The sequence below is a fragment of the Mercenaria mercenaria genome, chromosome 6 (assembly GCF_021730395.1).
Source record: "Mercenaria mercenaria strain notata chromosome 6, MADL_Memer_1, whole genome shotgun sequence".
Classification (NCBI taxonomy): Eukaryota; Metazoa; Mollusca; class Bivalvia; order Venerida; family Veneridae; genus Mercenaria; species Mercenaria mercenaria.
Genome location: NC_069366.1, coordinates 10,841,135 through 10,863,928, shown reverse-complemented (window position 1 = coordinate 10,863,928; position 22,794 = coordinate 10,841,135). Strand labels below are relative to the sequence as shown.

At 35.5% G+C, this 22,794-nt stretch overlaps 2 protein-coding genes across 3 annotated transcripts in view; both read left to right on the top strand.

Moving 5' to 3' along the window:
* The window catches only part of LOC123549678 (uncharacterized), a 226,715-nt gene that overhangs the window by 9,515 nt on the left and 194,406 nt on the right, over window positions 1–22,794 (top strand). The gene's annotated exons all lie outside the window — the stretch shown is intronic.
* LOC123549671 (uncharacterized) overlaps window positions 3,546–22,794 on the top strand; it is a 29,661-nt gene continuing 10,412 nt past the window's right edge. Inside the window, exons 1-5 of one of the 2 annotated variants that reach the window (XM_045337942.2) lie at window positions 3,546–3,934; window positions 5,735–5,852; window positions 13,196–13,437; window positions 14,039–14,940; window positions 15,385–17,023. In XM_045337942.2, coding sequence (XP_045193877.2) covers window positions 5,741–5,852; window positions 13,196–13,437; window positions 14,039–14,940; window positions 15,385–16,690 — 2,562 coding nt within the window. In that variant the 5' untranslated portion in view covers window positions 3,546–3,934; window positions 5,735–5,740 and the 3' untranslated portion in view covers window positions 16,691–17,023. Of the gene's footprint in view, window positions 3,935–5,734; window positions 5,853–13,195; window positions 13,438–14,038; window positions 14,941–15,384; window positions 17,024–22,794 lie in introns of those variants that run through there. The other variant, XM_053545080.1, reaches the window with a different exon arrangement.

Below are 22,794 nucleotides of genomic sequence, written 5' to 3'. Positions count from 1 at the left end.
CATGTTCATTTCGTGTTATAACATTTGTAGAATCCCACGGGCTCGGGCACCAACCAATCCCTCGGGATTCTGCAGACGTTCTAACACGAAAAAACATGCGTTATTCCTACATTGTAAATGGTTGTTTTTTGTTTTTGTTTTTTTTATCCGAACGTACAGAACTACCTTAAGCTTTTTTCATCTTCTGTTGATGTAAAACAGGAAACCCAGACCTGACAGATACTAGAAGTCTTTCTGTTAGTGTTTAAAAATATGGTTCGTAAATAATATGATGAAAAATCTAATGAATCTGCGTAACTTGAATAACTGCCGTTCAGATTCACTTTATATAAGAAGTATATGAAACTGTTGTAAACTTGAATATTGTAGTTTTGTAAAGTTATAGCTTTTGCCTCCCTATTTTTCAAACTTTTTACTATTTTCTGCTCTCGTTGGCATGTTTCCGGTTTGTAATGGTCGTGCAGAATGTGCAGGGCTAAAGGTTGAAAGGTATTGAATGCCCCCGCTACTATTTTCTACGCAAAAACAACAATTTATAACATGTTTTTGAGGCTACCCTTGACTTGAAGGTCTGTCTTTAGGCAAACAAAAAATACCAAAAAAGTATGGAGTTGACCACAATGCAATAGAACCATAGTCACGTCACTGAGACACGTTATATTGCGAACTTCAAGGTAGACATCAGGGATACATACTTTCACTTTCATTTTACTAAACAGCTTCGACACAACTTTTGAAGCATATAACGTAGTAGCTTAAAATCCTCCTCAGACATTCCTCTTTACAATCAAGCACCAGCTGATATCAGGCATAAAAATGGCCTTTGCCGGGCGGGAAAATGGCACTATATATTGATATGGACTACATTCGAGTGAACCACGGAGGCATGTCCTGCGAATTACTACTTTCGTACCTATTTACTGTCAAGGCCAAGTCTGTAACTGGTCAGTTATTTTGTAGGTGGGAGGAAATATACTTACGTGACAGCTTACCCTAAGAGAGAGTTTGACATGCTGGCAGTCATTAACACTAAGTGTTTGTCATAAATCTTCGTTTCGCGAATGCTTGTTGGGTTCAGAATTGCACTCCAAATGTTTTCCCTTAAAATTTCCATTTTAACAACTATTACGAGTACATCCTTTCTATAACCTATATTGACATTATGAATAAAACGTACATATACACATACAAAGGTTGCGCGTCATCAGTTTACCTGCTTTTCTAAAACTGAATTAATTCCAGTAAGACAAGTAAAGTTGCTTTCTTGAAAATGTTTAATTCATCGCAACGATATTATGTTGACGTCACGTCGACGATGCACGCATCCAGAAATAGCGCTGTTACATTGCACAACTATATATATTGATTAATTTACCCACATAATGAGTTGTAGAACAATTCGCCATTCGCAAATAGAACTCTTCCGCAAGACGTATTGTAGCGTGCACGGCCTAGCTCAGTATATAAAATATAGTATGAGTTTTACTATGGGCTTTGAAACAAATGATTTTTAAAATGATTGGTTAAATATAAAATAATAAATGCGAATCAATCTATCTCAATTTAACTGATGATGAGCACTCAAAATTTTTGGATTGGATCTTGTTGTACGGTGATTCACAACAAACAATTCCTGAGGTGAATACCATACATAAGACTTACCAAAATACAACCAGATGTCAAGTTCCTATCGTCGTGGTCCTTAAACGAAACGCAATGTTTTAAGTAATGACTCAGACTGTGATAGGAGGTCAAGAACCTAATAGTATTTGGTAATATTGTGTACTATTTATTTTTCAGCGAAGTTAATCACTCGGCAGTTTGGCAGATTCTGATCTCTTCGTGTGTGTGTTGAGTTTGTTTACCCTCGCCACCGGTTAAGACCATATGGGCGAGCATAGCTTCAATTATTTAACAACACTTTATAGGCTACGTGTAGAGTGTGTACCATAATTCTCAGTCTAAAGTAGGTCAAAGTGACCTCCAGTGGACTGTGAATAAGATGGGAACTTAATCCCATACATTTATTATAAAAACTACAGTTAGAAGAAAAGACTAACTTATTTTACTTCTTCATTTTTGTATGTGTATCTTCTTTCATGTACCTCATTTAGTGTGTCAAGTCCTTTTGTTTTCCCCAATTTATACTATATTAATTATTAAAACATATTTTATATTTAAAACTATATTTATAAGTCTGACAGAGACAGCAAAGTCCTAAATTTATTGAAAAACTTCTGTTTGTTTACATTTTTCAGCCGAACCACGGTTTTGGCAGGCCAACGCTGATTGGTTAAAACCGCGTTGTCTGCTTTGTCGTGATTGGCTGTCCTAAAGTTGTTTACAAATCAAGTAGGTCAATCCGATTTTTCTGAAAAACCAGAAAAAAACGAATTTAACCTCCTGATTGTTACTGTAAATAGAAAATAGATCATTTTTGATGTTAAATAATATGTTTTTACATAAGTCATAGTCATTTTTATATACTGCCTCTGTCATTTTGCCTAAATTTTATTTTGGCATACTTAACTAATATCTGGACCTCTCTTCGTGGCGCTGCCCTGGTATTTATAAGAATTTATCCAACTGTAATTAATGAGCGCTCAATGATTATGACGAAATCAAGCTCCTTAGTACAATGATCATCGAAGTGTGTAAGTCTTTTATTTGTATATTTCCCATAATTAACGCCATAATATATTTGATTTATCGTACTAGTAGATAGAACTTTCTCTTTTCTAAGAATTCATGAAAGATTAATGTTTACTTCGTGTAAGTCTATCATCTATAACGTTGAATTATGTCGGCTCATCGGTGGATCGAAAAGGTGTAGCGAATAATTTAGGTACGAATCTTAAGGTATGCGGCAACTAAATCAAATAAAAACATAGGCATCTCGCTATGTACAGTATTACCATTTCCGGTCCTGGCTTGTATAAACCTACCATTTGGTGCCATGCATGCGCGAAGAAATAGTTCCATCATATCTGATCAAAAATCGAAATAATTTATAGCAAAACAGTGTTTGAACACTTTTTATACACGTCGTTAGAAACAATTTCACTCGGGCTGCGCCCTCGTGAATTATTACGCCCGACAAACGTATAACCGCCTATAGTGCATAAATAGTTTAAGTTAAAACACGGCTTTGCTATAAATCATTTCTTAAATAAGTGTGTACTATTTTAAACCTGATGCATAGTACTTAAATACGCATACACATGTTCTTTTATGCTGTAGAAATTGTTTATATTTGTCAAGTATGAAATTTAGGTCTAGTGTAATATGCAATGTTTTAAGTAACGTAAAATATTTCATGCTAGTTAACTCATTAGAACCTAAATAACGGCCACCAAACCTGTATACATGTAAATTTGCCAGCGTTAAACGCGTATCTTAAATTTTCCCTGTATGACCTTCTCTGTCCGCTCCCGTAGTATCGGAAAAAATGTGTCGCGCGCATTTTAACTGGGATCCCAAAATATTAGCGAGGAGTTATTTTTAGTTATTTGATATCTGTTTGCGTTAGGAGGTAAGTAAATCTTTACTAATTGTACAGATTACTCGGCTTTTTGTAGCTCTACTATACCTTCTCATTGTCATATCATATAGATTATAGTATACTACATGTAGTTAGGGTCATTCTAATATTCCTTTTTAGTCAGTATTTAATGTATTTTGCATGTTTTCAATCGTATAAATAGAAATGATTAACCTTGGCGACCTATAATAGGCTATATAACTGATTTTGCTATATATACATGTATTAACTGTTGATGTTGTGAATCACTGAACGGACACAGGAAATGAGGTGTTTTATTGTCATTGAATATTGATTGAACATAAAACACACCCGTTAACCAGCTGCGAGTGAATCAGACCAGATGCGAGTATCTTTGTTTGTAGAGCAAGTAGGCCTACCGTTTAAACTGACGTAAGTAGGTTAATAGTAAATTTGTATATAGATTACCTACCATAATATGTAAATGTAGTTTAAATGTAGAATACGAAGGCAAGACAATCCAACCTTTGACTTGTGTCTCTGTACTAAACTAAAAACAGTTTGACGCGGTTTAAATAATGTATCGCAATTAAGGTATTGGACCCGTAACAGAGTACCTCCTTTTTGAAGAGTATTCAATTCCTACCATAAACCTACTTTGACTGCAATTTTCAGGGGGGGCGTAGGTTCAAACCCCACTGGGACCAAAAATTTTTTTTCTATATTTTCCTTTTTTCTAGTAAGTTTTTACTTCTTTCAAGACTAATTATGGATGTATTGTACAAAAGTGGAAAATTTTCATTTTATAAGCGATTTCTTGCTGTTCAAAGCGAATTTACCTCTGAATCAGGAGGGGTGGAGTTAGACATCTTTAAAAATACTGAGTTACGTGCGGTAAAAGTTCTCTATTTTGCCTTCATTCTTTAGATTACATATTGTGAAAGAAATGCAGGTAGGTTTTACTTCTGCCCCAAGGTTATTTTTGAATGAAGTGAGCAAAATCCAAAACAGACTAACAGGATTCAACCATAACTTTTCAATGTTGGAGTTAGAATTCTGTCTCATTAAATCTGTTTACTCGAGGTACCCTAGAAAAAAATGATTTTACAGTTTCATTTTATGTTTTATAATTGTTTAACAATAGTTTGATGTTTCTTTTATCAAAATTAATGCTGTAATGAATTCTCTGCAAACATTTTAGATAGTGGCCATCACATTAAAATTTGTCTCTACTTGAGCTTGAGGAAATACCATAAATTATACAAAATTTACAAAAAACAGCACAGTAAAAGTTGTTTAAAATTTGCAACACAGTGTGAAACATAGTCAACTTTAAGAATATACCAAGCAAATGCCATTTTTTAAACATTACTATTAGGGGTCCAATACCTTAAAAGTACTTTAGCAGTGATGGTAATCTAAGATCATTCTTATAATATTCAAATCAGATCTCGTTTTTTTCATACATTGTATTTCAGTTCTTTACCATTAGAGACTATTTTCAAGGGACAAATTATTCAGAAATGATTGTCCGCAAAGATGGAATTTAATCTTTCAGTTCTGGTAAAATTTGCTGTCGACGGAACATTTTTGTGAACATGAGGCCTGTACAATAACCTATAATATGAAATAAGGCAAAGCCTCAAAGCGAGCTCAAAGAAATCGGATTTAGCTAAAAATATTATGTATCATTTATTTGTCACAAAGGAACAAGAATTCAGGAGAACCTATTCACTTGAAAAAGTCTACATTTAGTGTCACCATGCCTATAACAGTGAATATCATACGTTGCAAAATTTATGGGAAGCCGGTGTCACGGTGACGTCATTACCGCGTTCCAGTTTCTTTCTGCTTATTAATGACATTTTTTCCATTTTCTGGCCGATGCTTGATCTTTTAAATGCAAATATAACTTTTTTCAAACAGCTGGAAATCATTCTTTCATTATTGTTGAGTGATGAATAATTTTTAGCAATTGAATGAAGTTCTGTATTCACTCCGGAAAGAAGTACTTCCTGTGAGCACCAGTCCGCTAGGGTGCGCTTTTTTAAAACTTCCGACGAAACTTTTCAAATCCATCACCAAGTGTGAAAGTATACTTGCGTTACCGTAAAGCTCGATTCTCGAGCAGGCCCTTCGGGCCTGCTCTTCGAGCTCGCTATAACAAGGGATTATGTCGGTTGTATATTTAGGTATCTAAGATTTAGATACTGTTTTATGAATATCTTTCAGATTCAGATGGATGTGGAAGAGTACCCGCGGGTATTTTCCACATGGGAGATATATCCCCGGGTACATTACTTTAGGAACCGGTATTTAGATCTACATGTACGCTTTAACAAAGTAATGAGTAAGTGATTTTTACTTATAATGTGTGTTTGAGCTATCTTTCTTTTAGAACAGTGTTTGTAAACATTCGTCGACCCTGTAATCCAAGACTCATACAATTTTTGCAGTCGTTTAGAAGATTGATACATTTGAAGAACTTTTTCGGAACCTCTTCCAAGGACAGACGTTTTTATGCATGTATACTCATTAAGTATAAAGTATTAAAGTAATTTTTATGCGTTCAGTTTTTTATGCAAATTTTGTTTAGTATTCAAAGGAAAACATGCTGTTAAGGTTATATTGCTTGATTTTACCAGTTTATTTCCAGTTTTATCATTTTTATCCTTTTTTACAACACAATCTAGTTTAAGATAAGAAATATTATGAATTGTCGATATTCTTATCACCTTCATGTTTTTATTAGCAAATTTACTAAACCTTAAACTGAGTTACCTTATTAATCACCCCTTTGGAAAGTATTCCATAATGGTTGATATGGGTTCATTCTCAAAACATGACTGTGTTGATTACAGGCACACATGCATGTGGTTCTGAAAACTTACTGGTTAGTTCAAATGGTTTTATCTCGACTATTCAAAATATATGGAGAGCTATCCTACTCAACCCAGCGTCGGCTTCGGCCGCGTCCTTCCGTGTCCACACCTTTGTTAAAGTTTTCATGCATTTTCTCTGTAATTACTTGATGAATTTGCTTAAACTTAAGATACTTATTCTTCGTTATCACCCACATCATTTGGCACAAGGGCAGTTACATTCACACCATTATTTCATGAATTATTCCCCTTTTTACTTAGAATGTCAGGTTAAGTTTTGGTGCACTTTCGCTCATTCTCAGTTTTTCCTCAGACTTATAATAATTGTTCCACATTATCACCCACATCATATGACTCAAGTTCCATAACTGTGGCACTAATTATTCAAGAATTATGTCCCCTTTTTTCTTAGAATATTAGGTTAGTTTGATGCATTTTCACTATCTCTGTTATAACAAAAGGGATTTGATTCAGTCTTAAAACAATTGTTCTACATCATCACTCAATATATTTTGACACCAGGAGCATATATCCCCCTTTTTACTTAACATTTCATGTGTAAGTTCTGATGTATTTTCACTATCTGTCTGTTATTACTAAACGGATTTGATACAAACTTAAACTAGTTGTTCCACATATTCATCCACCACATATGACACACTTGGCATAACTCTTGCATCAATATTTCATGAATCATGTCCCTTTGTACAAAGAATTTCAGATTTATTTTGTTGCACTTTCACTATATCTTTGCTATTACTTAATACATTTATGAGGATGCCATCCAGCTGGCTTACGGAAGGTCGGTGGTTCTACCCAGGTGCCCGCTCGTGATGAAATAATGCACGGAGGGGCACCTGGGGTCTTCCTCCACCATTAAAGCTGGAAAGTCGCCATATAACCTATAATGTGTCGGTGCGACGTTAAAACAACAACAACAACAACAACTTAATACATTTAATTCTGACTTAAAGTAATTCTTTCACATGTTCGTCCTCTTATATTTCAGTTTAATTTTAAAGCTTTTTCACTATATCTCGTTGTTAATGAATGGGTTTGATTCAAACTTAAGGAGGTAGGTTACCTTGTTACCAGGGTAAATTCAAATTAGTTGAACTGCAGCAATTTTTTGTATTTCGTTTAATATGATGTTTCAACTGCTACAATCTCAATTTCGTTTATCTCTGTCCCTTCAAGTTCAATTTTTATCCAGGTTTGAAGAACATGATCCTCCAAAGGTATTTTATATTGAAAAAAGAAGGAAAATACGGATATTTAACACTTTTCAGTGTATTTAAGTTTCATTGATATCCGTAGAAGTCTGCATACTTGATAATTTTACTAGTATGCGCGTTAGCTTTCTAATATAAACTTAAAATGTATATGTCGCGAGACTCGTGTTTCCATGGTAACGCATTTTCTCTCATTTTTAAACAACTATGTATAAAAACGGGATTTTTCGACGGCTTCAGTGCCATTCTGTTAATGACCAACATGGAATATTTGGGTAATATTATAAGCAAAATACCAAGCACTTTACATGGTACCCTATTTTTCTTAAAGTTTAAAGTAACCATGGCAACAGAGATGTTTAAACTAGCTTATATCTTGCTTTTTGTCGTAATTCCTTATAAAAAATATTGAATACAATTATCTTTCTTGTTAATGTAGCTTTAAAACATATTATGTTTTAATTATTAAACACCATGACATTGATACACACGCACACAATCTGACTGAACACATACTATCTATTTCAAAAAAGCATATACCTAACAAAATAGCCACAATAAGACAAACAGATCCGCCATGGATGCACAACGACATAGTTACGCAAATACATCAGAAAAAGAAAACGGGCATATGACAAAGCAAAACAAACGCAAAATGAACAACATTGGCTCAAGTACAAACAACTACGTAATAAAACAACCCTGCTACTCAGAAACGCAAAATCACAGCTCTCACAAAAACTGTCAGATCAACTAAAAAATGAAAACCTTAAAATAACAGACTACTGGAAAATCTTTAAAAAATTCATTGCACCAACAACGCCAAATACAAACGTACAAACTCTGAACCACAATGGTAATCTTATCACCTCTGACACAGAAAAGGCTAACATATTAAATAACTTCTTCCAATCACAAACTATCTTAAATGTTTGTTTGTTTGTTTGTTTGTTTTGGGTTTAACGCCGTTTTTCAACAGTATTTCAGTCATGTAACGGCGGGCAGTTAACCTAACCAGCGTTCCTGGATTCTGTACCAGTACAAACCTGTTCTCCGCAAGTAACTGCCAACTTCCCCACATGAATCAGAGGTGGAGGACTAATGATATCAGACACAATGTCGTTTATCAAATAGTCACGGAGAACATACGCCCCGCCCAAGGATCGAACTCGCGACCCCGAGATCCGTAGACCAACGCTCTTACCTATTGAGTATCTTAAATGACACTAACAAAGCACTGCCATACATACATAACGTATCAAATCATCCGCAACTCAGATCAATCACAATAACAGAAGATGAAATAACTACTACATTAAATTCATTATCAATTGGAAAAGCTTCTGGGCCGGGCAATGTAAATAATAGAATTCTAAAGGAACTATCGCACCAACTGTCACAACCACTTTGCAAACTTTTCAACAAATCACTAAGCAACGGCAGAGTACCATCACAATGGAAACTAGCACATGTCAGTGCTGTTTTTAAAAAGAATGACCCTCAATTAGTTTCAAATTACAGACCAATATCATTACTTAGCACAATAAGCAAGGCACTAGAAAAAAATATTCAGAAGCGAGTATTCAATTTCTTCTTACAGAATAACACAATTTCTTCTCTTCAGTCTGGATTTGTACCTAATAATTCAACAACAAACCAATTAGTATCCATATACAATACATTCTGTCAAGCTCTAGACGAAGGGAAAGAAGTCCGTGTAGTCTTTTGCGATATCTCCAAAGCTTTTGATCGAATTTGGCATAGAGGTCTTCTCCATAAGCTCGAGTCTACAGGAATTTCTGGAAGTCTCCTGGAATGGTTTCGAGACTATCTATCAAATAGAAGTAAGAAATTGGTTCTTCCTGGTGGCTCTTCCGACACAGCTGCTATTTCTGCTGGTGCCCCTCAAGGTTCTATTCTTGGTCCCCTTCTCTTCATCGTTTTCATCAACGACATTGTCAAGGACATTAATTCTACTATCAAACTGTTTGCTGACGACACAAGTCTATACATCATTGTTGATAATCCAACTGCAGCTGCTGATATTCTTAATTCTGATCTTCTGAAAATCACCAACTGGGCGAATGATTGATTAGTCGATTTCAATCCAAGAAAAACAAAGACTCTTCTTATATCACGTAAACATAACAAACCTATCCATCCTCCTCTCTCTATGAATGGTTTCCAAATAAACGAAGTTGATTCCCATAAGCATCTTGGAGTTACATTTTCGAACGACGGAAGCTGGCACGAACATATAGAAAACATCAAAGAGAAGGCCTGGAAACGAATAAACGTCATGAGATCCCTAAAATTCATTTTAGATAGAAAAGCACTTGAAACTATTTATCTATCATTCATAAGGCCACTTCTGGAGTATTCGGACGTTGTGTGGAGCAATATAACCCAACAACAAGAGACAGATCTTGAGAAAATTCAGTTAGAAGCCTGTCGAATTATCACCGGTGCAACCAAGCTAGTCTCATTTGAAAATCTCTACACAGACACTGGATTCGAGCTTCTAAAAACCAGAAGACAAAAACACAAACTCATTCTATTCTATAAAATGTATAATCTTCTATCTCCGGAGTATCTCTCTACACTAGTTCCTCACACTGTTGGACAGGCCTCTGCATACAATCTTAGAAAGCCAGTAACACCAGAAACTTTCAATGTAATACTCAACTTTTTGCTAACTCTTTCCTTCCATCAACTATAACTGATTGGAACCAATTACCAACAGACATTCGAAGCTCTCCAACTTTGTCAACATTCAAAAGAAGACTCTTTGCTGATATACACAAACCTCCTTGTCATTACTATATTGGAGATCGCAAATATCAAATACTGCACGATAGGCTTCGGACTCACTGTAGCTCTCTTAACGAACACCTCTTTTCCAAAAACATTGTCAACAGTCCTCTATGCTCATGCGGTGAAGTTGAAAACACCTATCATTATTTCTTTCTTTGTCCAAAATATATCGTGGAACGCACTGAACTCTTCAACAATATCAGACCAGTAACAACTGTTACTTTACACACACTGCTTTATGGTGACACCTCTATTACAAACACACACAACAGCTCAATATTCACACACATACAAAAGTACATACAAAAAACAAGGAGATTCGAAACATAATTACTATGCACTGCCATACTAACCCATATATATTTACACACGGTATACAGACAAAGTTCAAATCCAAGCTAGTCTCTAAAGCGACCACTCAACTCATTTCTTCTCTAATTTCCTACTTTTCGCCTCCTACCTCCTTTCTTTGCCACGTAGACATACACATTTTAGAACAACTAATATATTAACAACCTACCAACTTTAATGTTGTATTATTTCCTATTTTGTTTTTGCGTTCATACGCGTAACGTGGTTATAACCTAAAAACCTATAATAAGAACAAAACAAATGTAGATGAATAAACTGCAAGCAATTTATCTTATCAATCACTTTATAAGTTACCATGATTTAACATGCTAAACGTAAATATTTGAGGAGAGAGTTTCAAATAAGCTTTCAGCTTCCTACAGCAGTACCCTTCGTCTGGCATTTTTCATGGAAAAATCGTTCAGCATGCTGCTATTATTCTCATGGATATTGTTGAAATTAAAACAAAAAGGCGAAGCTGTGTTCTTTAAATAGACCAGTGCCAACGCTTTTGAATTTTACATTTAGATATATAGGTCACGGGCTTCGTTTCCATGGTAACATCAGTTCAATTCAAGAAACCACAAATTTCTACTGAAATTTGAACAATTTAGAGCTTAATTTTAGTATATAAGTAACAAATTATCAACGGAAACTGAAAAATAGGTATTACAAATCAAACTGCTAGTTTTTTTTATTTGAAAATGGCCGTAACAAGTAACCTTTCACCCAGCTATATTCCAAATAACATTGGTTACCATCATCCATTTTCTTAAATTCCGCATAACATTTTAATATAACTACGTAAAAGAAGAAAAATATTGATTATTATTCAGAGCTAAAGACTCATAAAAATATTTGAGCAAATGGTGATTTAAAAATACTTCAAGTAAAGAAAATGCACAGAATTACGTACTTTCAAAATAAAAGCTATTAATTTTTCGCGGTAACTGACACGTAACGTCATGACGTCAATGACGTCATTTTAAGGCAACATTGTTTTAGAAGCGTTTCTGTGGCAATTTATTCATTATTTCTGCATTATTAAACCATAAAGCATCAGATCGGAGACAGGTTCATGATTTGTTTTCAGAAGAATGAATATACAAACACATCTAGTTTATCGTAAACGTCGTCGTAAATCGTCACGTTAGCTTCCGGTTGGACATGCGCACATACAAATATTAAGGTAACCTACCTCAACAACAACACGTACAACAAGGTCCATAATGCTGATACCAATTTGTTATGAATTAATATTCCCCCATTTTACTTGGAATTTCAGGTTCAAGTTTTGATACACTTTTGCTCTATCTCAGTTATTACTAAATATATTTGATTCAAGCTTAAAATACTTGTTCCACATTATTAGCAACATGATATGACATATGGTGCATTACTCTTGCAGAAATGTTCAATGAGTTATGTCCGTTTTGTACTCATGTTATGTTTTGATACACTACATTTGAAACAGACATATGCTATTGTCCAATATCTTCATCTACATTGATTGACCAGTGACAGTTTCAGCTTCCTCAGATGTGCCCAGTTTCACTAATCAGCATCGAAATACTCGAGCGCGCAGTCACCTTTGACTGCCCTTGTTTATATATGCTAATAACTGTATATTATCTCCCAAGTTATTGGACATAATTATAGTTCGGTTTTGAGGTCAGCGATGTTTCTGTACTTTTAATAATGGAACGGTTACGGTACGTTATTTAGGTAGTGTTATTCAGTTCGATAGTGGTTCTTAACTTATTAAGGCAAGGTAAATCATGCTGATTTCCCTAATTGGCGGACGAGTCTATAAATTGAACATCAAACTATAGTAATAATTTCTTTTCAGATTTTGTAGTAATGTTTTTGTTTTTATTCAACTGTATTTATAATGTTTTCTTTTGGGATGTTTTAATTTTACAAATTTATCCATTATGTAGTCATAAAGTTGTTTAATGCACGTTCGAATATTTTTTTTCTGCAATGTAGAATTAGATTAGATTTGATTGCCCCTCAAGATGTGCCATTTTAGAGACTTAAAATTACTTATTTAATATTTGCAGTATTTATAAAAAAAAATAACCATACAGACAGGGAGTCACGCTACAGTCAAACCTTAGCGATGTTCCGCATCTCTTATCAACTTATATCATTATTTGATTTTTGAGTGTATTTATAGTTGCCGAAAACAGTGATATTTTAAGTATATTTTTCATGTTTTTATTCCTGTCTCTGTTTGATATCTTCATAATTACATATCTTTACACTTGTTTTGGGAAAAAGCTATTGAGCAATATTCCGATACTATTGATGTTTGTATTTAGTTAATCAATATTGGAAAAACGAAAAGTTACTTGTAGCCAAATCAAGAAAACTGATAAAAGAATAACAGTCATATTGACTTAATTTTGTAGGAGCACTTCCAGCCAGATTTCATGATAAGAGTTTGATGTGTAAGCTAGATGACCTCTGTCGTTGCCTTGGAGACTTTCCACGTGTGACTGTTATAGGAAAGGAAGATATGGCTCCCGAGCAGTACATTGTGTCAGTTCAAGCACTCCAAAAAGCCACGGAGCTGCCTGCTTCAGCCACAGGCGGGATTCATATATGTATATGTCATGCAAAAGTTAAAGATTTCAGTGAGATCGGACTGAAGGTAATGTCATGAAATGTTATCATTATAAATTTACGTTAAACAGCCGCACTTTACACATATTATCATGGATTTATCAATAGCTGCATGTTGAGTATTTTATTAAAGTAGATAACTACTGTTTCAGTGAGTAAGTCTCATGATATAAAGACGGGTAGAAGGAACTTTTGAATTTGAATTGTGACGAAAGTTCTGGTTGTTTTCATAATATGGCAAAAACACTGTTAACAGGAAAATTGTGATGCGTAAAAATTCCGATTGCATTAAAAAAGATGTTGTATGTTTGTAATATTTGCTTTTATACAAACTTATATGTCATGAAAGTCATTAATTATATTTTGTTCTTAACAAGAAACTGACGACTTCCCCACACGAGTCAAAAGTAGAGAGCAAAACGCCTTACCCAGGTTATTTATTTACTACTAGTTAGATAGTTTTACCTTTATATCATAATGTTTGCTTACCTTTTCATTCGCTATTCTAATTGGCGCCCAATCACTGAACATGTCGTTTGTAGTTTTACATGTACTAGAGCATCGTTTAAAATTAGTAGATGGTGTTGTAAACCTCTATACGTTCCTATTGCAATATATTTTGTTTTCAGGACATTGACATCGCAGTGAGCTACTTCTTGAAAAGTTTTCTTCACAGATGTTCAGGTATATGTATCGTGTTCGTAGTTTGTGAAACGAGCAATGAATTTCCACAAGAAGAATTAGATAATTGTCGCACACACCTACATAAGAAGGTGACTGGATATTGCAAATATCCGACTGAAATTTTGATTGGACCGCCAGAAGGACGTCTACAATCAACTGTTTCTGATGCGATTGAGAGTCAAATCATAGATGGATTTCATGAGACGTTTATATTTCTACAGAGATTTGTCAGAAAAGATATTCGTTCTGACCAGGAAAACTTAAATATATTAGAGAGCCAGACAGTTGTCGGAGCTATTCAAAGTTGTCTAAGAAACGGAAAGGCGTTGATAGACGCAAAAGCAGTTTCGGAGCATGCCTCATATTTTGATGTTATTCTTCAAACTCTTTGTCATCGGATTTTATGTGCAGCTGTTCCGCTTATGGCAGCAAAGCACAGTTTACCTGATAGCATATGTCATGAACTCTTGGAGGAAATAAAACTCGAAACTGATCTCCAAACCTCTATTTCCTCAGACACAATTCATCATCTAAAACGACTTGAAGGAAACGTGCAAAATCTTGAAAAGAAGGCAAAGGGAGGGGAGACCAGTGACAGTGTAAATACACAATTTTATAATTTTGATTTTATTGTGTATAAGCTCCAAAAAGACATGTTCCAAGTGGTAACATCGGCAGAAAAGAAACTGTCCGCAATGAACCGACTTACAGCAGTAATTAGAAAAATGATTTTTGAAATCAGAGGCTACCTAAAACAGACTACCGTAAGCGTTGAAGTCGCTGAATCTGGTCAACGAGAACTGACACTGGAAGATATAACAGATAAAATGCGGACGGAAATTATGAGGTAAAGGCCTGGTTAAGATCTACCATGTGGAATAATTTTCTGTTGACACAATCAATCAGAATAAACCAGTTTTAAATATTTTGTAAATTATTAATTCATATCACATATATATCGAATAAACACGGCAATTGCTTATTGAAAATATATTCCAGAAGGGAACCCTCGAGAAATGCATAGTATTTTGCTAATAAGATGCCTTGAAGTCATATCTGCATTGTTAGTCATAGCACAAAAGTAACTAAAATGACGTTAGTTTTATAATTTCCATCCGTCTCTTAAATAATTTCAAAGACATAGAAAGGCCTGTATTTCAGATAATAAGGATAATGAATGAACTAATACTACACGGTTTGCACTTTTAGAAATAGGCTGTTAAACATATAATACACTGTCAATATACATATCAATTTCACTAAGTAAATTAATAGTTTTAATATTTTACAGCACCGGCGGCATCTACGGTATGGGCACATTATATGGACAACTAGAGATACATTTAAAGATGAATCTTGAAGAAGCCAAAATCAAAGAGGTAAAGGACAGTATCGCCCAACTGATTAAGGATCATCGATTTCCTCACCCATACATTATAAAAACTGTCAACAGCGAGCCCCAAAAGCTTGCAAGAAGTTTCGTTGAGCAAGGCGACAAAACCTCGAGTCCTTTTCCTGACAAAAATACACAATGGTGTGACGGGACTTTGGGGTGCTTCATAAAATGCAGTGAAGGTGTAATTTATTTCGTGACATGTGCACATGTTGTCGATCCACACGGCAAAAAGGAGCACGAAGTTTATATTCAAAAACAAACATCGAATAGCCTTTTTGGGATGAGTAGTACGCGAATGATAATTTACGGTAATGAAACAGAATTACATTTGACAGACTTTGCTGCAGTTAGGGTATTACCAAAACATCTAGACATGTGTAGCTTTCATTTTAAAGATGATTATGGTAATAACAAAAACGCCAGATTAGTTCATGAATCATCCAGTGAACTAGTTGGCAGTTTTGTGTTTAAATATGGAGCTTCAACTGGCTGTACTAAAGGCATTATAGCTTCAAACAGTTACATATTTCAGGGACAAAGTTCAGTTGAACACCTGGTTATTGTAGAACCATTACCTGCTCCCGCTGAAGACATACGTAGCATATTGACCAATAACGGTAATGATTCAGGGCCAAGTCAACAGGGAGATTTTCCATTAGTTCCATTTAATAGTGCTCAGACGGACACAGAAGAACTAGACATATCTGTCGCAATACACACTAGTCTAAACAACAGTGGAACTAAATCAAACAGCTTTTCGAGTAGCCCAAACGGAGCTAATTCTTCAGATGAATACATGACGGAAATGGAAGATTATTCCGTTTGTTCCAAGATTCAAACAATCCTACCTAGACCAGAGACTGGAGATTTCTATTACAGTCGCAACGGTGAAACTGGATTCGTTAGAAGTTTAAATGAAATTTCGAGCGGAGCTCTCAGTGATATATCTGATCATGATACACACCTATTCGCCACACCAGGTGACAGCGGATCAATTGTTTGCAAGAGAGACTTAGTAAAAGACGAGATTGTTGCTATATCCATGGTAACCGCTGGAGATTTCAAAACAAATGATCCTTTAAATCCTGAGACCCCGGATGGTGAGAAATGCCTGTCAGTTAGGATGGACAAAGTGCTTGCTAAACTTAAAAAACGTTGTGAAACAGACTTTGTGCTGTGTACAGCTGTTAAAACTAATTAGGCAAGAGTATAGAATATTAGAAACTCTTCTGAGCTTTTTATTTGAATTATCATTACAATGACAATCTTGAGATGTATAGCACCGGCCTAATTTGTTCAGTATCTTTATCTTATTAGATATCATACCTTGTCTCAACATGTGATTGATTTTTGTTTAGATTGTATATAGCTGTCTTCACGAATATGCTATTGTTCGAAGATATTTGCTCAAATAACTTTTGCTTAATATGAAACAATATAGTAATCGACAAACACAAAACCTTGTTATAAAGATGTTTGAACATACTCAAAAAATAAAGGAAACAATTACATGATTTGTAAAGGTGAAACTTGAATTGAGCACACTATTTTATTTTAGAATCAGCACAGTATAGCGAAATGTGTATATGAATATTTTCCAACATCTGCTAATTTAGTTGTTTACAAATTTTTCTGAAGAAACTATCTCAGTACATGCAGAAAAAAAAAATAAAGCAGAATCGTTCAGGACGTGAGACACAGTCCTTTCACTCGGTGTATGAATACGTCCAAGTCCTTTTGGATGATTGAGTCTTTTCCAAGTGTTTTTCTAATAGAGATCGGATTTTACAAGCCGGTGCTAGGGGGTGTGAGCAGTGCATATCGCAATACCATTCCTGAATAGACTCATTCGAACCGACTCTGATATTAGATCACTTTGTTTAGAACTTTCGTCTATGCTTCTTTCACTGGTAGTAGAAATAGTTTCTATAATGTTCTAATTCAAATTTATTGCTAAATGTATTTAGTCAAAAGCAACGTTTTTGAAGGTCGAACTTATTTTACGTGACTTTTCCTAAGGATACATTTGTTTTTCCTTTTCGTTTTAATGCTCCGAACCGTTCGAAGAAAATGCGATTAATTTTTAGCTCACCTGTCACATAGTGACAAGGTGAGCTTTTGTGATCACGCAGCGTCCGTCGTCCATCGTCCGTGCGTACGTCCGTCCGTCCGTCCGTAAACTTTTGCTTGTGACCACTCTAGAGGTCACATTTTTTGTGGGATCTTTATGAAAGTTGGTCAGAATGTTCGTCTTGATGATATCTAGGTCAAGTTCGAAAGTGGGTCACGTGCCGTCAAAAACTAGGTCAGTAGGTCTAAAAATAGAAAAACCTTGTGACCTCTCTAGAGGCCATATATTTCAAAAGATCTTCATGAAAATTGGTCAGAATGTTCACCTTGATGATATCCAGGTCAAGTTCGAAACTGGGTTACGTGCTGTCAAAAACTAGGTCAGTAGGTCTATAAATAGAAAAACCTTGTGACCTCTCTAGAGGCCATATATTCCAAAGATCTTCATGAAATTAGGTCAGAACGTTCACCTTGATGATATCTAGGTCAAGTTCGAAACTGGGTCACGTGCCATCAAAAACTAGGTCAGTAGGTCTAAAAATAGAAAAACCTTGTGACCTCTCTGGAGGCCATATATTTCATGAGATCTTCATGAAAATTGGTCAGAATGTTCAGCTTGATGATATCTAGGTCAGGTTCGAAAGTGGGTCACGTGCCTTCAAAAACTAGGTCAGTAGGTCAAATAATAGAAAAACCTTGTGACCTCTCTAGAGGCCATATTTTTCATGGGATCTGTATGAAAGTTGGTCTGAATGTTCAGCTTGATGATATCTAGATCAAATTTGAAACTGGGTCAACTGCGATCAAAAACTAGGTCAGTAGGTCTTGAAATAGAAAAACCTTGTGACCTCTCTAGAGGCCATACCCTTGAATGGATCTTCATGAAAGTAGACCTTGATGATATCCAGGTCAAGTTCGAAACTGGGTTACGTGCTGTCAAAAACTAGGTCAGTAGGTCTATAAATAGAAAAACCTTGTGACCTCTCTAGAGGCCATATATTCCAAAGATCTTCATGAAATTAGGTCAGAACGTTCACCTTGGTGATATCTAGGTCAAGTTCGAAACTGGGTCACGTGCCATCAAAAACTAGGTCAGTAGGTCAAATAATAAAAAAAACCTTGTGACCTCTCTAGAGGCCATACTTTTCATGGGATCTGTATGAAAGTTGGTCTGAATGTTCAGCTTGATGATATCTAGATCAAATTTGAAACTGGGTCAACTGCGATCAAAAACTAGGTCGGTAGGTCTTAAAATTATTGAAATCTTTTGACCTCCCTAGAGGCCATATTTTTCAATGGATCTTCATGAAAATTGATTTGAATGTCACCTTGATGATATCTAGGTCAGTTTCGAAACTGGGTCACGTGCAGTCAAAAACTAGGCCAGTAGGTATAAAAATAGAAAAACCTTGTGACCTCTCTAGAGGCCATATTTTTCATGAGATCTTCATGAAAATTAGTGAGAATGTTCACCTTGATGATATCTAGGTCAAGTTCAAAACAGGGTCACGTACCTTCGAAAACTAGGTCAATAGGTCAAATAATAGAAAAACCTTGTGACATCTCTAGAGACCATATTTTTCAATGGATCTTCATGAAAACTGGTCAGAATTTTTATCTTGATAATATCTAGGTCAATTTTAAAATTGGGTCACATGAGCTCAAAAACTAGGTCACTATGTCAAATAATAGAAAAAACGACGTCGTACTCAAAACTGGGTCATGTGGGAAGAGGTGAGCGATTCAGGACCATCATGGTCCTCTTATTTTTATCTCAGGCGCTCGGTAGGTTGGTAGGCCATTTTTGTCTGATTAAATACTTGAAAATACTTTGGCTAACAGTGATCAAACTTCATAGTATTTAAATGAGCTCCATTTACAGACGTTGTAACATAGCCCAAGAAGGAAGAGTTCCAGTTGTGTGTTGAAACTTTTTTCTTGTGAGGTCGTCATTTGTACAATAAAAAAGAGATAAATTTGGTAAGACAACTTATGTCCCACAACCATACGTCGCCCTGCCAAACTTCATCCACTCCAAAAGTCGTCATGGCGCCCCGCCCAACGTCTCTCCCTCTCCCTCCATCCATCCCACCCCTCCAACATCATTATTCAACGATATTTGGCTTGGCACAATAAAGGTTAGAGGCCACCATAGACTTCCATTATAACATTTTGGCATGTGCGGCCTTCCATAATCGAAACATCGAAAATATCTAAACACATTTGTTCAAGAACTCTTAGTTCCACCAAAATATCGGACGAAAAACATATAATTAGTGATACTTTATTTAAGTAATTTTCGCGTGAATGAGATGACAGACTGTTTACGTCGTTGGCATGACTGGAGAAATTCGTTTGATAAAACTTTTTTTCCAATACACATAAAATGTAGTAAATTTTGTTAAAGCGTATAATAAGATACTGTAAATGCAGTAAAAAGCCAATCTTAAAATAAATCACTTATTGAGTGTGTTTACAGGACTGACCAGTCAGAACGGACAAACATTACATTATTCCTAGGTATACACTTACCTTATTCCCAACTAGTTCCCTGTACCATTTTGAACTTGTGGTATCTGACCATTGGCGATATTTAGCGTTACAATATTCCGCATTGCGGCGTTTGGCGAGGCGATGATCTACGATTATCTAGGTCATCAAATGTGTGTGCGCATTTTTGTTTTCAGTCATAAAATGACGGTGTACTTGTAGCAATGAGCAGAATGTCTAACTGTTTACTAATGCTTGAATATCACGCCGTAGACATGGTATATGATACCCCGTCCAGTCATATTATACTGACATTGGGTTGACAATCCTCTAAATGCACAGCGCCGAGCGAGGAAGCCGCTAGCACCATTTACACGTCTTTAGTATGACACAGCCATGGAGCGAATCCTCTACCTCTCGGACTCGGAGTAGGCTCTCTATCACTTGTCTACCGCCTTCACTTGTATTTCCCAAAGACATCTATTACAATATTATGACGTAAACGGCCATTCATAAATCGAATATGTATCTTTTATCGTATATTTAAAGAGCTACATTAGTTTTATCAAAATACTGGAAAGAAATACAGTTTATTTGAGAAATGTTTGAATGATACGTATAGGACAGACAACGAGAACCGTTGACTTCGGGGCATATACAACGAACAAAGCGAGTTGTATATATCCCGTAGACAACGGCACGAGTTGTCTATCCGACTTAGACCACGTCACATAAAAACTATAATTATACTTCTAATTGTAAACACTGTCCCACGCGTTCTGTAGAACTTTGATTTTACGTTAACTCGTCACATTCCGTTTTTCACCTGTCCTAAGCTTATATACTAAAAGGTAAGTCATTGGTTAGAGATGGTACTTACCCGACAAAATCTAAGGAACAACTTTGAATTGACAAATAAACTGAAGAAAACATTAAACATTGGTAAAAAAATGTAAGAAAAAATCAAATAGGTCCTTTTACCAACAACTGATCAGGCAGACAAAATATGACCTACATTTTTTAAATCTCTTTGTACATGTTGTATTCAATATAAAACATGATACTTTTCTCATGGCTTATACTGACAGTTAGTGTGATCGTGCAATATTTTTCCATATTGACGTGGAACGCTTTCATATCCGACGTGGAATGTTTTATTAACGTTGTAATGGAAAGATTCGCGTGACGTCCATGGCGTCCACGCGCACGTTGCGACAATAAGTTTACGTCATTTTCGCGGGAAATATTAATGCGCGTCAGTTTGATTTGTTTATTACGTTTTCGGCGAAAATCTTTTCGTATTTTGCCTGTCTTTCGTTACAGAACGATAATTTAGACATAAATTAATTATTTGATAGTGGGTATGTAATAAAAAGGTTATCAACTTTGTATGTGGATATATGCACTCGTTCTTTCGCGGATGATATTGCGCTCCTTAAGCCGCGCAATATTACCGCTGAAAACCTCGTGCATATATCCACATACAAAAGTAATAACCTACAAATATTGAATTTATTGAACGAGTTGAATACAATAATAAAATGCGAGGCTCTGACGAGCATTTTATCAAATTCATTCAACGAGTTTTTTAAATTCAGTGTGGAAAATTACAAATATAATATTCTTTTTATCACATGTTAGCTTTTCCTGTCGAAAAATAAAAAAAAACAATCTACTTTCTTTAACTATTACAAACGAGTCAATTTGACCAACGTCTCCTATATTGTAAACGACGCCAAAGCTTTATCACCTTAGTTAGTGTATTATCATGTTTTTACGTAATGGCTTTATTACACTCCCACGACGTCAAACATGTGATAAATATTTATAAGACAACAGCTCATTTGTTTGTCATTTTTAAACATCAAGTCCAATTTTTGGCGTTTCAAGTATTCTGCTTTCATGTAAGTAAACCGTTTCTGCATTACAGTCAAAACCATTTCATTACATTTCTCATTCATTTTTTGTATTCGAATTGAGACATGGTCGGTAGCAGACTCGAATCAATGATTCATAATCAGTGATTTCAGGTCGGCGACATCTCAACCACGGAGGCGGCCTCTTAGATATATACAACAGCTTAGTGGTTGTTTTTTATTTGACAAGGAAGTTTTATTAAAAACATATTTTGGGACTTTTACCGATATTTGTATCCGATGGGTTAACTTACAGAAAGCTGACATTGATTCCCGACATAACATACACATTTTCAACTTCTCGCCATATCATATAAAGTTTCTGTAGCTATTGGCCTGTTTTTATGCCCCCGAACTGAGGCATATTAGTTTTCAACAGTCCGTCTGTTCGTATTTTCGTTCGTTCATTAGTTAGTTAGTTCGTCACAACGCCAAGTTAACATTTTGCATGAAGGCACTTTACTCGCGAACCACTGCACCCAGGACCTTCAAACTTCACATGATGATAATACTGATTGAGTACACGACCCCTACTGACTTTGGGGTCACAAGGTCATAGGTCAAGGTCACCAGGTCAAAGGTCAAGGTGCTGCGGGGGCATTTGTCACCATTAGTGACAGCTCTTGTTTTAACTTATTTTATACCATGGCAATAAATTCGAGTTTATTACAAATTATTTCACCCTTGTTCGTCACTAACATGTAAATAAAAGATCGATAAAACAAATACATTTTCAGAAAATAAAGAATGCTTTCCGCCATACCACCATTTTTTGTAGACATTCTGATTCACAACCGTGGTTCGAATGTTTTAAAAGAATACGCGCGTC